This window comes from Aspergillus sclerotioniger (genome assembly GCF_003184525.1).
Source record: "Aspergillus sclerotioniger CBS 115572 chromosome Unknown BO94scaffold_14, whole genome shotgun sequence".
Classification (NCBI taxonomy): domain Eukaryota; kingdom Fungi; phylum Ascomycota; class Eurotiomycetes; order Eurotiales; family Aspergillaceae; genus Aspergillus; species Aspergillus sclerotioniger.
The window spans coordinates 298476-313423 of record NW_020291004.1 but is presented as its reverse complement, the minus strand read 5'-3'; the positions used below and the strand labels follow the sequence as shown (position 1 = coordinate 313423).

At 52.1% G+C, this 14948-nt stretch overlaps 6 protein-coding genes across 6 annotated transcripts; 1 reads left to right on the top strand and 5 right to left on the bottom strand.

Moving 5' to 3' along the window:
- The first annotated feature begins 1418 nt into the window (after positions 1-1418).
- BO94DRAFT_535226 (MFS transporter) lies at positions 1419-3340 on the top strand. Its single transcript, XM_025611730.1, has 3 exons — positions 1419-1811; positions 1868-2026; positions 2079-3340. The coding sequence occupies exons 1-3, from the start codon at positions 1698-1700 to the stop codon at positions 3273-3275; spliced, it is 1470 nt and encodes a 489-aa protein (XP_025467329.1). The 5' UTR covers positions 1419-1697; the 3' UTR covers positions 3276-3340.
- A 240-nt stretch (positions 3341-3580) lies between these two features.
- On the bottom strand, positions 3581-4605 carry BO94DRAFT_566006 (bZIP transcription factor; the record flags this gene model as incomplete). Its single annotated transcript, XM_025614533.1, has 2 exons — positions 3581-4196; positions 4349-4605. 2 exons carry the CDS (start codon positions 4600-4602, stop codon positions 3581-3583), a joined length of 870 nt encoding a protein of 289 aa, XP_025467328.1.
- Positions 4606-7239: 2634 nt separating this feature from the next.
- Positions 7240-9826, bottom strand: BO94DRAFT_535225 (uncharacterized protein). The gene has a single exon (XM_025611729.1). The coding sequence runs from the start codon at positions 9684-9686 to the stop codon at positions 7434-7436; it is 2253 nt and encodes a 750-aa protein (XP_025467327.1). The 5' UTR covers positions 9687-9826; the 3' UTR covers positions 7240-7433.
- A 491-nt stretch (positions 9827-10317) lies between these two features.
- On the bottom strand, positions 10318-11973 carry BO94DRAFT_546357 (MFS transporter; the record flags this gene model as incomplete). Its single annotated transcript, XM_025613290.1, has 1 exon — positions 10318-11973. The coding sequence occupies one exon, from the start codon at positions 11971-11973 to the stop codon at positions 10318-10320; it is 1656 nt and encodes a 551-aa protein (XP_025467326.1).
- Positions 11974-12678: 705 nt separating this feature from the next.
- On the bottom strand, positions 12679-13778 carry BO94DRAFT_535222 (orotate phosphoribosyltransferase). Its single transcript, XM_025611728.1, has one exon. The coding sequence runs from the start codon at positions 13575-13577 to the stop codon at positions 12765-12767; it is 813 nt and encodes a 270-aa protein (XP_025467325.1). The 5' UTR covers positions 13578-13778; the 3' UTR covers positions 12679-12764.
- Positions 13779-13945: 167 nt separating this feature from the next.
- On the bottom strand, positions 13946-14913 carry BO94DRAFT_596303 (uncharacterized protein; the record flags this gene model as incomplete). The annotated part of the gene is made up of 2 exons (XM_025616250.1): positions 13946-14822; positions 14874-14913. 2 exons carry the CDS (start codon positions 14911-14913, stop codon positions 14041-14043), a joined length of 822 nt encoding a protein of 273 aa, XP_025467324.1. The 3' UTR covers positions 13946-14040.
- Positions 14914-14948: the final 35 nt, after the last annotated feature.

The following is a 14948-nucleotide window of genomic DNA, read 5'->3' as shown; positions in this document are numbered from 1 at the left end:
TGAGACTGAATATCCTGAAATGCATACCTATCGGTAGGCAGCCGAGCCGGGTCGTTCATCTAACCCTAATTCCTGATTGGGGCTAAATCCACCCATCATATCAAAATGGCCCCAACTGCTCGGATCTATCGATCTATAAATATACTCCGTTGTGGCTGGTGAAGAGATACAGTCATCATCAAGATCGGTTTAATTCCATTAACGATATTAACCTGGCCTTATACATAGCCCAGAACGAGCATCTGGTCATCATCCACAACTTACCAAAGAAGAAGATACCCAATGAATAAGGCTCTAGGCCGATTGGCTAGAAGCAGGACAAGCGACGAGACATCAGGAGATTCAGATTCACCAATATCCTCGGTCTAGATCAACCTACTCTCCACGAGGCCATATCGACGTATACTTGAATATCGCGGCCAGAAGAGCCCCGCCCACGCCCCACATCTAATAAATCATTGCTGTAAAGCATGTGACAGGCAGCATGGCACGAACCCGATCCATCGGTGTGGGCAGTTCGGGATGTGTAGCTGCTATCAGCATCACGCGATCATAACTCGGCAACAGGCATGTGATTCTCGGAAGGGTGCATCGCATCCATGAGTGTCCTTATCACTTCCGATTAGAGTCTGTTTCAGTAGAGGTAAGCTCAGATGTCTAAATCTAATTATATCCAGAGCGCTTCGAGTACTGGCTAGCTGTGGCTAGACGTGGCTATCTAACAGTGAGATTCGGGCGGTTCCGAGAATTGCAGCTATCATGCAGGCGGCCCGCTGTCAGCAAGGGCTCAACGATGCAAGTTGCGGGTTGAGATAGAGATAGTGAGATCTTGTTGAACATTTGATCTGGATTCCGAGGGTATACGGCCATTGCACATGTTATTGACAGCGATAACATGCTGTAGACCGAGATTGACATCGGAATCGGCCCGGACTTGACCGCAACAGGGCTTCAGTGCTGCAGTGCTGCAGGCTCGGACACCCCGACCTTAGTGTCTGTGGCTAGGCATCGCGTGCTAGAGCGATGCGGCGGTGTTGAAGCAATAGGAACACCCGAGCGACTCAATCAGGAGACAGCAAGTGGGGCCCCAGGATCAGTCGTGTCAGTGTCACTATTCTCAGCCTGATGGAGAAATGTTTGCTGCTGCTGATGACCCACTGATTGGGCCGTCAGGGGCTGACGCTTGATCCTTCGGTGGGTTGCCAGCTGGTGGATTCACATGCCTGCCGAAGGAAGGTAAGCTGACCGATCACAATCGATTGTGTGAAAGAATCTTTATGAGAACATGCCATCTTGTTATCCATGACAATGGTTCATAATCTGCTGGCATGTTCCAAATCCAGTGATTGGCCTCTGCATCGGCGCCTGAGCCGATGCATAAGTTGTGCACTGCAATCATTCTCGGCTAATCACTGGCGGATCCGATGGCTCCACCACTGAATCAGCGGCTCCAGCATGCCGAAAATGCCCCGCCGTCATTGGCTCGCACTGCCCTGTGCATTAGCGCTGACTCGCAGCCTTGTTCGCGATGCCCTAATGCCGGAGCGGCTCTGCTTATCGCTACGCATGTCCTTCCAGGCCTATACTCTGCTATTTATGCGTCTCGCTTATGTTGCTGCAACTTTATAAATGCTATGCCCCTCCCATGCTGTCACTCACGGTAAACACCATCTCTTCTCCCCCCAGACACATCCACCATGCCCGACCTCGAGGAACAACACGAAAAGGCCTCAACCCCCCTTATGACCCCGGGTTCCAGCACCACCACCGTGGCCCTGCTATACCCCGAGACCGACCTATCCCAAGACATCGTCGGCTGGGACGGTCAAGACGACCCGCCAACCCGCAAAACTTCTCCCCGACACAGAAATGGACACTCCTTGCCCTAATCAGCTCCTTCACCTTCATCTCCCCCCTAGCATCCAGCATGTTCTCCCCGGCCATCGGCTACGTGGCCGCCGAATTCCGCGTCACCAATGAAACCCTACTCTCCTTCAGCGTCACCATCTTCCTCCTCGGCTACACCGTAAGCCCTCCCCATCCCCATCCCCCTAAACCCACCCCCTAACAACCCCCAGTTTGGCCCTCTGCTCCTCGCCCCCCTCAGCGAAATCTACGGCCGCCGCATCATCTTCAGCTCCGCAAACTGGTTCTTCGTCGTCTGGCAAATCGGCTGCGCCCTCGCCCCCAACCTCACCAGCCTCATCATCTTCCGCCTCCTCGCCGGCGTCGGCGGCGTCGGCTGCGTCACCCTCGGCGCCGGCGTCATCGCCGACCTCTTCCCCGTCCAACAACGCGGCATGGCCACCTCCATCTGGGCCCTCGGCCCCCTCATCGGCCCCGTCGTCGGTCCCATCTGCGGCGGCTTCATCGGCGAATCCATCGGCTGGCGCTGGGTCTTCTGGATCCTGCTCATCGCCAGCGGCACCATCGCAACAGCCATCGAAATCCTCAACCGCGAAACCTACGCCCCTGTCCTCATCCGCTGGAAAACCGAAAAACTCGCCCAAGAACTCCACCGGCCGGACCTCCGCAGCGCATACGATGTCGCTCGCGGCACTGCCGTCCCAACCGTCTCCCAAGTCCTGATCCAGGGTCTCCGCCGTCCCCTCATCCTCCTGATTAAATCCCCCATCGTCCTCCTACTGTCCACCTACATGGCCGTCGTCTACGGCCTCCTCTACCTCTTCTTCACCACCATCACCTCCGTCTTCGAAGAAACCTACGGCTTCTCCACCGGTCTCGCGGGACTCGCCTACCTCGGCATCGGAATCGGCTTCTTCATCGGCTTAACCCTAATCGCCCTCTCCAGTGACCGAATCGTCAAGAACCTCACCGCGAAAAACAACGGCGTGTTTCAGCCCGAAATGCGTCTCCCGACTATGATTTTCTTCAGCTGTCTCCTCCCGATCAGTTTCTTCTGGTACGGCTGGTCAGCCAAGTATCATGTGCAATGGATCGTGCCGATCATCGGGATGGTTCCGTTTGGAATCGGGCTGATTGGGATATATATGCCGATTCAGACGTACGTGATTGATTGTTATCCGGCGTATGCGGCGAGTGCGAATGCGGCGTTGACGGCGTTGAGGAGTCTGTTGGGGGCGTTGTTGCCACTGGCGGGGCCGAAGCTGTTTAGTAGTTTGGGGTTGGGGTGGGGGAATTCGCTCTTGGGGTTTATTGCGTTGGCGTTTGTGCCGGTGCCGATCTTTTTTAATAGGTATGGGCAGAGGATTAGGGAGAGGTGGACGGTGGATTTGGAGGGGAAGAAGGAGTAGGTGTTTGTGTTTGGTGGGGGAAAAGTGTAGTTTTGTATAAAGTTTAGAGAGGAATGAGTTATGACTTTCTTTTGTTTTGATGTTTGGTGAGTGGTATCACGTAGAGTGGATCTTGTCAACACACAGTCCATATCATGATATACATCTCATATTGGGATCAGGGATCTATATCCACCTCTTCACATAAGTAAGTATTCCCCCAGCCGGGAGATATCTATCTGGAGTCTCACCCCCATATACCCCTTCCTCTTCCCCTCCCCCTCAAACAACACCGAAAGAAATACACAAAGAAAGAATAAGAAGATCTAACCAACCTCCACCAAAACCCTCCCCACATCGACCCCCCTCACCACCCCCGGATAAACACCCACAAACTCTCTCGTAATCCCCCACCCATTCACACACATAAACCTCTCCAAAAACTCCTCCCTAACGACAAGCTCATTCCCCTTATCTCTCTCCAACACGGGCTCTCCCCACGGCCACCGCACCTTCAAACAACAGGCCAGAAACCCAAAGAGGTCGTCTTTTTGCCCTGTGTAGCTGCCCCATTCCCGGATCAGGTTTACTCGGATTTCAGGCCAGATGAGGAGGTCGAGACTGGCCGGGTGGGGGATGCTGAGTTGTTCGGGGACGGGGTGGAGGAAGATGGGGAGGTGGGAGAATGTGGATGGGGATGGGTCGAAGAGCCATTTTGCGTAGTGGTAGCTGAGCCAGCCGAAGGCGAGGCGTTCGGGGTCGCGGAGGGGTCGGCGGAGGGAGTGTGTGTAGATTGCGTGGGCGAGGGGGTTGGTGTTTGTGCCGTAGAGGAGGTCTAATGGGTTGGGGGATGGGGGGCAGGTGGTGATGGTGGTGGGAGGGAGGGTGAGGAAGAGGAGGGAGGGGGTGATGGGGTGTCGGAGTGGAGGGGGAGGGTTGAGGCTGCTGCTGCTGCTGCTGTTGTTGTTGTCGGAGATGGGATGCTGGTGGTGGTTGGTTTTGATATCGTTGTGGTGGTGGTTGTGGCGGGTTGAATTGGCGGCAGTGATAGTGGTAGTTGCATTGTAGATGGTGATGGTAGTTGTGGTTGTGACTCTAGCTCCTCCCACGACTCCACAAGAGCCTTCAACCCCTCCTGGCGCCTTCGCAACATCTCATTCTCTCTTTGCAACCCCTCAATCACCCGCATCAGATGCTGCGTGCTGCTATCATCGTGGTAACGCTCGCAATGCGCCACCTTGTCTTCCAACTGCGCAGTGTACTGCTGCTTCTTGCTGCGCAGGGCTTGTTGGGCGCGACGATCGCGCAGACGTTTCTTGTCTGCTGAGGTGAGGGTCGAACTGGACATGATGAGATGTGTTGATGTTGTGTGACATTACCCGTAGTTAAGTCGGGGAGGTTATGCAGCGGATCACGGCATAAGTTGTGCATGGCGGTGTCCCGGCTGTTGTGCGTGTGTACACTGCAGCTGGGCGTGGCAGTAGTACATGTCTTGCAGATGTTGCAGATCTTGGTCTGATCCGGAATGTTTCAGCTTTGGGCCACGTGGTGATCGCGCGGCAGATGCCGTGGTTGAAGTTAAGCTGAGTGACAGCGTCAGCATCACTGTGGATGTTAGAGTTTGATATAGGGAAGTAAGTTGGAAGAATAGTGGTGAATGGTGTTGACTTGTGACTTCTTGGAGAGATTCTGTGAACTGGAATGGGAATATTCTCTAGAGGAGAAGGATTGTGATGCTGTATATAGGAAGACTGGAAGAGATATGCAGTTACTACAGTAAAGACATACTATACAGCAAATAGTTCCTATACCCCGGTGGGATTCAAAATATCGCTTTATTAGGGTATAGACGTGAAGACCATGTTGCATCTTGGCAGCCGGGGAATGAATGGCTGACAACGGATAGAGAAAAAGCAATACAACGCATGCAAGTATCTAACTAAAAAGCAATGTTGATGCGCATATGGTCATCTGATACCCAATGAATAAGCTGCTTATTCACCGAGTAAGCCCTAATTGCAGTTGAATAGAATACCAGAACTATGCACTCGATGCATTGACTTGAATATCGCATTGAATAAGATCCTTGACTATATCTTCCCACATCCCTCTGCTCAATCCTCTCTTCCTCCTATCTTCTCCATTTCTACGATCTGTTAGACTGACCACTTGATCATACTGAATGACCTGAAATTCCTTTAGAATATGCCTGGATCCCTTGCATCAAGAACCACAGCATTCTATATCAACTAACAAAGCCATATCTTGTCATCAGGCTAAATTCAAGATACCCCATTCAAATCCTCAATATCCCAATCATCATCCATCCTGTTACTTCAATTTCTACCAACATTCCCATGATAAACCAGGCAATTGAACCCCCCTCGACATACAACAGCCACAACCCAGGAACAAGAAATCAGACATTGAGATGTGCTGACCGGCTCACAGAAAAACTGCATAATGACGGGATTGATCTACACAACCTGCGAAGCGACATCTGAATACAAGTCATATACATGCCCAACACACGCAATACAACAATCCTCAAAGAGATCTCGGCAAAGCGCAGGTACTCCTAGATCCTCCATACTCGCAACCAACCGCAAAGGTCATCCTCCGAATACAAATTGATCATGCTATCATTCTGGCGCTAGACAAAAGTCTTCTACTACCCGAGCCCCATAAGAGAAACAGCAATCATGGACCTAGAAGCACGGATCGAAAAGGCTCTATCGCTTTCGAATCATGATGCTAGCTGAAAACAGAGCATCGAATACAATGCTGAAACATACTTCCAATTTCTAATTGGGCTGTCATATCGAACTGGGCGATGAGAATATCCATATTCCATCCAAGTCAATGGATATGGAATCTATCGTCCTGACCAGAGACGGAGCAACCATGCGAACTAATCCCAAAACAAAGGGTTTCATCTTATCCTCACGAAAGCATTGAAATGCAATGGACACTCCACAACTCTACATGTAAACCCTTTATGTCAGGGCAATTCTATCACCAGAATACAAGGAAAAGCGCCCCCCAACACAACAGGCCGAGATAGACCGACAACGCAGCCTAACCATAGTTTAAACAACGTTTAAACCTGGCACCCCGTCGTTTCCTTCCCTAGATACCTTCACAAACAAACAAACCTCTTAGCTGCCGTGCTAAGAAGACATGAACCTCGAATCAGGTGACCCTTTCCACCACCAAAGGATACCCCAATGGGTCCTTCAATCGGGATTAATAAATAAGACGCCTTGCGTCTATAAATGTGACCAAAAAATTGTTTGTTAACGATGTTGTTTGTTTCGATCGTCAAACATCGTCGCGTCAGATATACCCACAAGAATTATTATCCTACAATATCGTTCGATGACTACACGATGAAGCTAATCAAAGATTATTCATAACAAGCAACAAGCAATATTCCAAACCGCTCAGATACATGTCAGAAACGTCTGTGGCACAGGTACCGAATTCAGTCGGTTTATCAAGACAGTTGATGAAGTCATCACTCCTAGAAAATATATTAGGAATACTCGGTCTTCGATGGCCCTGATTCGACTTCCGGAGTCATAATAATGGGGTGCGGGGTGTTGTCTGTTATTATCGATTTCTAAGGAACTTGAGGACTGACTAGGTGAAGTCTCCTGTCTAAGGCGTTGCCAAGTGTCTTGATAAGCACCATGTAATGCATTTCTATACGTGTGTGGTTGAGAATATCCGGTATAGTTAAAGAAGTATAGTATGCATAACTAATTAAGGGCTCAAAAGGGCTCTGTCAAATGCATTTGAAGTAGATAATTAAACATCTTATAACTCTGGTTCTGTCACTGTTTTAGGCGGCTGAGCTGCTGACCCTTGGATAGAATCATCATGAATACGATATATCCTTAGTGAGAGCCTCGTATTCGTCTATATAGATTACCTCTTTGGCTGCAAATATTATTGGTGTATGTATATCACTCAATCTAATGACATGCATGAATGGAAGTTCTCTGTCCTGCTCGGTTGAACTCTGTAGAAGCCCTGACAGTGACTTTTAATTAATTTAATTGCCTCCAACTTGATTATTTCAAAATCTTATTTAGTGCTGATTAAGTTGCTTCGTAACAATGTCATGACTCATTATATTACCAGTACCCACCACTTCAGTCTGAGAGAAGGGTCGGATCACATCTCACTTCTCATACGTCGTTTCTCGCGCTCAAAACAGCTGAGCCGCCTGTGACTCTTCTCCCAGGTGGAGGCCTCCCGCTTGGGATTCAAGGAAACGCCTCCTAATGGCGTTCGTCGGTTTTGCAGCGTTGCCCGCTCAAAGTCAATGAACATTAACCGACCGTTATCCTCGACCATGTTGCCGGGGATGGGATCACCTTGAAGGACGTGTAGGTCATGGATCGCTTGTAAATATTTCTCTGCTTGTTGGATGAGATGGTCACGTTCAACACGGTGCGAGCGTGCAATACTCTTCCCCGCGTAGCTCATGAACATCAGCTGAACCATCTCGGCGATACCATCATAGGAGAATGGATGGCGAAGTCGCAGGCTGCCGAGAAGCACCGGCACGTACACTCCTTGTACTGGAGCAAGATGTGAATATATGAGCTCCTCATGTTTCAGCCCCGCCACAAACTCCACCGGCGAGCCTTTTCCGACAAATGTATAGCCATGTGACCATAGAGTGATTTTGAACAGCGCCCCGCGACTTCCATGAATGTGAAGTGACTCGCACCCCATGTCCCCATCCGGCCGAATATTCATGGAGAATTGCCGGTCCAGCCGATGAATGAGAGTTGCTGGGGTTAATCGATGTCGATCCACTCCATGGGCTAACACATTCGGACATTGCCAATCTAATTTGCCTCCTTTGACCAGTCCCTGCAGGCACTGCTGGGTACAATATTGTCGAGACTTGCCTTTAGACTGTGAAGTTTGCGATTGTGTTTCTGTCGTTGCGGATGAGGGATCGAGTGGGCGACGAGGCAGCCGAGGCGGCCGCCGACTGGGCGTGTTAGGATCAAAGCCATCTTCAACATCGTCATCATCATCATCCTCAAGCGACCTGGTATCTTCTGGCGGATTACAGACCGTCGCCCCGGCAGCCTTGGAGCGGGTCTTGACAGGAGATGTACGGCAGTATTCCATCCGACTCCGCGTCGGTGGTTTGAAAACCGAAGAAGGAATGTCCTTCTCCTGAATTTCGTCCAGGAGTTCATCATATATCATTTCCCAGGTCTTCAGCTTACGCGTCGCCCATGCTATCCAGGCGGCATGACGGGTTGGTGTTCGCAGAGCGCGGACGGTGAAAGCCGCTACCTGGCCGAGCGCGGTTAGATGTAGCCGGTTGTCAGAATCTAGGTTGCCCGTCCATCCGGTTGTTTGTCCGACGTCCTCTTCTGGGATCGACAGAAAGTAGTATACGGTGGAAGGGTCGTCATCACGTACACGCAGAAAGATGAAAGCTTCCCCGGTACATACATAGCCATACTCAAGCCCCGCTTGGATCATGTAGGAGAAGGCCTGAGTGATCACTGCCCCTATCACCCGACGACAGGTATCTTCTGGAGATTCGTCCTCTTTCAGGCGGAGCACGTCGTCAAGGTTCATGTCTTGTAGACCGGCCTTGATGTGCGCAAGAGACAGCTTATGCGGTGCCTTGTACTCAATGATGAAGGCCGGGACCTTTCCGTCCGGGCCTTTATTATATACACAGAACTGGTCAGCCCGGGGTCGGGAAATCTTCTGCGGTGCGGCATTCCGATCTTGCCCTGGTGGCTGCGACTTGGCGGCCAAACGGCGGGAGCGGCGGGGATGAGACTGGGTGAGGCTCAGCGAACTCAAATCCGAGACGAGATTCGTCTCGTCCGTCAGGCTATTGGCGTGGTTTTCGAAAGAAATGTCTCCTTTCAGGCAAAAGGTCTGTCGAAGCCTGGGGTTTGCGTGCAGTTGCTTGATCACGGACGTCACGCGGGACTCGAGGGTCTGTCTGAGAAAATAACCCAAATCCAGCTCCGAACTAACCATCCGTTCCCGAACCTCTTTGCCATATTCTTTCAAGGCTCCCAAGGGGGTGAAGTGTCGTTCGTTCAAAAAGTCGAAATCCATGAGGTCCTCCCAGATGGCCATTTGCTCGGTGGGGAAGTCGGCCCACTCTCGAATCCAGGTGGGGCGGAGTTTCTGGTCGGCGTTGGCGGGATCGCCCTTGGTCGAGGACTGTTTGTCCTGCTGGACGGTCAGCCCGAGGGATAGGTGCACATGGCACGCGTCGAGGAATTCGGGCAGAGTGGTACGCCTCAGTTGGTCCTCCGCTTCACGTCGTCGTTGTTGCTCTTCACGTCGTCGTTGTTGCTCTTCCTCCAGCTGCCTGCGCAACTCCCGGATCTCCCGGATCTCCTGGGTCTCCTGGGTCTCCTTGGGAGACATTTTCGCTCTCCGTGGGAGAAGGGAAATGGCGGTAGTGGTAGTGATTGTGGTCGTGATGGTGGTGTGGTAGTGGTAGTGGTAAGTGAAACGGAGTGGAGTATCTAGTAGATAGTCGGTGGGGGGATCGAGGTTTGTTTTTGTTTTGTTTGGGCGGCCCGGCGGAGGAAGTCTCTCCGTGGTGTCCTACCGCCTACTTCCCTAGGAAAGGCTTGCTTTTACATCTAGCACGATCCTCACCGCCCTGGCTTCATGCCTGAGGATAATATATATGCCTCAGGCGACAGCATGGCCTTATGCCCTTTTTATGCCTTTCATGAGAGCCTTCAAATGACCGCCTCGAGGCCACTTCTAAGAGTCTTCATGGCCTGGCAAATACTGGTGGTACCTGAATCAGATCGTGGCCAAGACCTTACCTTTTATTCCTCAACCCCCCATACTTTGCAAGAACCAATTCCATTAGACAGATTTCCTAAACCACTAGACAGAAAGTACAGAAGTAGCAAACACCAGTGTATATTTCCTCCCAGAAGATATTACTTAAAAATCAATCATATCACATCTATCTAATCTAATAAACATTATTACAGGAACTCTTACATTAACCCCTCTATCCTTCCCTCCATCTATCCATCTAATTCCTATTCAACCTAGCCCTCATCCTCCCCCCAAACCAATAAAACGTATACGGGATCAACACCATGCCCACCCCCAGGAACGCCAACAACCACGACGCCCACTGCAATCCCAACCGATCGTACATCTGGGTAATGAACAACGGAAAGGCAGCTCCACCACCAGACCGCAGAAACACTTTCGCGGCTAGTGCCGATGCCGCGTACTTCTGGTAACTGTCGATAATGTAGTTGTTCACGGCGTAGTAGCATAGTACCATGCCGAAGCCGAAGGCGATTCCAGACGATGCAGGGCCTACCCAGATGATATGTTTGAAGGAGGTGGCTCCCAGGATGAAGAGCGAGATGGGAATGAAAGGCGCGCCGATGAGAGCGCCGATAAGACGGTCTTCAGGGGTAGGTGGACGCGAGAGACAGATGCGGTGGAAGTGTTTTTCGATAGCGGGAGTGCAGAGTAGGGAGAATCCCGCGCCGATGAGAATAGGGATGAACATCAGGCCGATCTGGCCGTCGTTGTAGTTGTACAGTTTACCGAAGATGACCGGGTAGGCGAAGAAGAAGGCGTAGAGCATGGCGTAGATGAGAACAATGTACATGCACATGAGGTCGAGGACGGGTTCGGTGGCGATCATGGTGATGGGGCGAATGAGACTGGTGCGGATGATGTCGCGGAGGGTGAGTTTGTGTTTTTCTTGCTCGGTGATAATGTTGGGGTTGCCGGTTTCTTTGCGGAGTTTGGAGGCGCGGCGCTTGAGGATGACGGGGGCGTAGGTTTCTGGGATCAGGCCGACGATGATCATGACGACGCCGGCGAAGGCCATGTTGGTCCAGAAGAAGAGGTCCAGTCGGTGCGAGCCTACGTTGATCCAGCCGCAGACGATGGGCCCGATGACAGGGCCGCAGTAGGGGGCTGCTGCGAAGAAGGCAATGGCCATGCCGCGGTCTTCGAGGTTCCAGATGTCGGCGATGGTGCCGCCGGCGAGGGAGAGGCCGGAGCTGGAGAAGACGCCGCAGAGGAAGCGGCAGACGAGGAGGCCGCCGATGTTGGGGGACAGGGCGCAAGGGATGTTGAAGATGGTGTAGAGAGCGAGGGAGATGATGTAGACGGGGCGACGGCCGATGATTTCCGACAGGGGCGACCAGAGGAGTGGACCAACGGCGAAGCCACAGACCATGATGGAGCAGGTGAGGGTTGCGACCTCGAGGGAGACATGGTATTTCTCTTCGATTAGGCCGAGGCCGCCGGTCACGATGGAGGAGCCGTAGGCGATGTTGACGACCAGTAGGGCAGCGACGAGCGTGACGTACCAGCGGTACGTGCGCGACCAGTTGAAGGGGTTTTCGGGGTCGTTGATGGTGAACGTCACGAACTCAGCAGGCTCGGTGGCTTTCTCGACGTCTTCTGAGCTGTCTGGGCTGGATGAGCGTCGCGAGGGCGTACGAGAGCGCATATGTTCGAGCGTTCGCTCGGGGACCAGCCCAGTGCTGGTCTCGACGGTGTACTCTTCAGGAAACACAGGATCCTCTTCACGACCGACATCAGGATAGTTGTAGTCCATTGGCGGGGCCTTTTCTGAGATGCCCTGGTTTTCAAGGGATTCGCGGGTTTCGGTCCTGGGTAGGCCAGGCCGTTGCTCCGAGTGTGGTATCGACATGTTGTACCAAATAGTAATTATAGATCTAGAAGACTGTCTATCGATACTGGGTTGATGATGAGCCATGACAGAGGGATGGACGGAGCTCTTTTATATCATCGAGAAAGTGATGGTATACTGGTTGTGGTACCGATCCATCGCCGAGAGGGCCGAGCAAGGGCCGCCACTGCATAAGGTTGATGTCAACTGTCGATGACTCGGACTACCAACTTGGCGTCACACGGTTCCAAGATTAGATTGCATCCCAGCTGATATCGGGAGCCAAGTATTCACACATGGTTGAGCTCAGCTGGGTAACACAGCTTGCTGATGGTGCGGCTCGTGCAAGCTGTCCAACATCCCCATTTGAGGTACAACCCTGCATTGTACTCTTCATGTCGCATTCCTGATCAACAACTCCATGTTCCTGCTGTCAGTGACCATGCTATCATCAGGGTCAATCTCAGAGGATAAGAACAAGCATGGCCCGACACAAGCTGATGAAAACTCTGCAAGTGCATTCCTATCCAGGCAAGAGATCAATAATCGCGCAAGATCCTGCGGTCCACTGGACGGGTGAAGAAGAATGTGGCTGATCATGCGTCAAGACATGACATTCTCGGCGATGTCTCGGTACCGAGAACCCCCCGAGATACCCCGAAGCATCACCAACATCGAGAAAACTCCGAAGACGAATCCTTCAACTAGCTGCAACAGCTCCGAGTGGACACATCACGGCCCGAGACCGGTTTCTGCCCAGGGCCAGAACCGTCTATACAAAGTTTTCATTTCACGTGGCTCCCTGGATCTATCTAATCACTAGCCTGGTACTTGGCCCGGTACTGCTCCAAGCGCTTCATATCCTCCTCGTTGCCCTTTTCCTTCATCAACTTGATCAAGTCATCCAGAGTGACGATACTCGTCGTGGGCACGCCATACTCCTTGCGGATTTGTCCCATCGCGCTCATCCGGGGAGCGTCGTCCTCCACGCCGTTTGCGTCCTTGGGGCCCGGCATCTTCTCCAAGCGATCCAAAGCCACCGCGAATCCAACCACCTTGCCGCCTTGCTGGGCCACCAGGTTCAGGGTCTCGCGCATGGCCGTGCCCGCCGTGATCACATCATCGATCACCAGCACCGTCTTGTCCTTGAGCGCCGCGCCGACAATGTTGCCGCCCTCGCCGTGGTCCTTGGCTTCCTTGCGGTTGTAGCTGTAGCAGACGCTGCCCCAGGTGGCGGGGTCGATGCGGTTGAGTTCGAGGAGGGTGGCGCAGGCGAGGGGAATGCCCTTGTAGGCGGGTCTAGAGAGGTTAGTTGGGGGGGATAAATTCACGGGAAAGGGGCAATACCCGAAGATGATGTCGGGCTTGGGGATAGAGGGGTTCTCGGCGAGGAAGGCGATGATGGTGTGGGCGTAGGCGGTGGAGAGGGCGGACAGCAGGGAAGCAGTGTTGAAGATGCCGGCGTTGAAGAAGTAGGGGGATTCTATAAGGTCAGTGTTGGTGTAGGGGGGTGGGTGCTGCGGGGACATACGGCGACCAGACTTGAGGGTGAAGGTGCCGAATTTCAGGACATTGGCGGAGAGGCAGGACTCCAAGAAGGAGATCTTGTGGGCGGGGAGAGCCATGGTGAGGTATGAGGTGTATGAGGGAGACAGACACGGTTTGCGGGGAAGAAATGGATCAATTCGAAATGAGGACAAAAAAGTCGGGCCTCCAGATGCTGACTCAGCCCCCGCACTAGTCCGGATGCAGTCGTCTTATCTTATCGTATCCTTATGCCTGAGGCAGATATTATCATTTGGTTGTTGTAAACATCTCACTGGTGGGTTAATTGATATAATAGTCATTCTCGTACTACTATCCGTATATGAGTAGTTATATTCTGCTACAGGCTAAATACTGATTAGTAGGTGGCGTTGGAGGGTTTCGAGTAACTTATCCAAGCAGACACCGAAACATATAATCCGAAGCTAACCATCAAGCGAACGGCATACTACATTTTAGTCAACCCCAGCAGTCAGAGCAACCACATCTGGTGCTGGTCAGCCATTGTATCGACACCCAAACAAGATCTCTAGTATATACATATCACGCGCACCACCGATCAAACGCAGCAAACACATCTTCGCCTCCTGACAATCGCGTCCACCGAGGCGTTCGAGACGCATCAATACGATTACACACACCAATAGCCCGCATCAACACATTGCTATTTCCATCCGTTGTGAAGCACGTTTTAGAGAGCCGGACATCCTCCTGCTTCTTCAGAATATCCACAAAGCCACGAAGGGCCAAAATCGTACTTTGGCTCTCTGCCAGCTGCAGCCCATCAATAATCCAAACTATGGCTCGAGGGCCAAGTGCGAGCAGTGCTTCAATAATATCAAGGGCGGTTGAAGCACTGGCGATACTTCCATCTAGCAGGTCAAACTGCTGCTGGCTAAGTTCCGGAACCGCTGGAAGATACATTGGAGCCAGACATGCCAGTTGGCTGATGACGGAGTACAGCAAAGCTACCGTGGCGGCCTCTGGGTTTGAAGTGGCTTTCTTGGTCCCCAGGGGGAATGTGTAGATTGGCTTGCCCCAAAAGGACACACAGGGAAGACGCGCATTCAAGGAACTGTCGCACAGCTGCATTGCGGCTAGAGAAAGGGTGGACCCGTACTCGGGCAGCCAATCTCCCTCAAGCCAGATCATTTTGGAGTGTGGGCGCTCAATCCATACCCGGACTTCCTGCAGAACTTCAGGGGGTAACGGGGATGGATTGCCCCGGACGGTATTGGCCATATATAACCTACCATCGTCGGCGTAGATGGTGAGTGGCTCAATGGCTTTTTGAAGATCGTATCTCGTACAGAGCTGTTCTGGGTCTGAGAGATGAAAAGTCAGTTTCTTCGTGCGTATGATGGGAGTGCACTTACAGTATTGGAATGAAGTGAAGTTTATCTTGTGTTCAGCCATTTGTCCTTCGAGGGTTTGCACAGGTACGTCTGGTG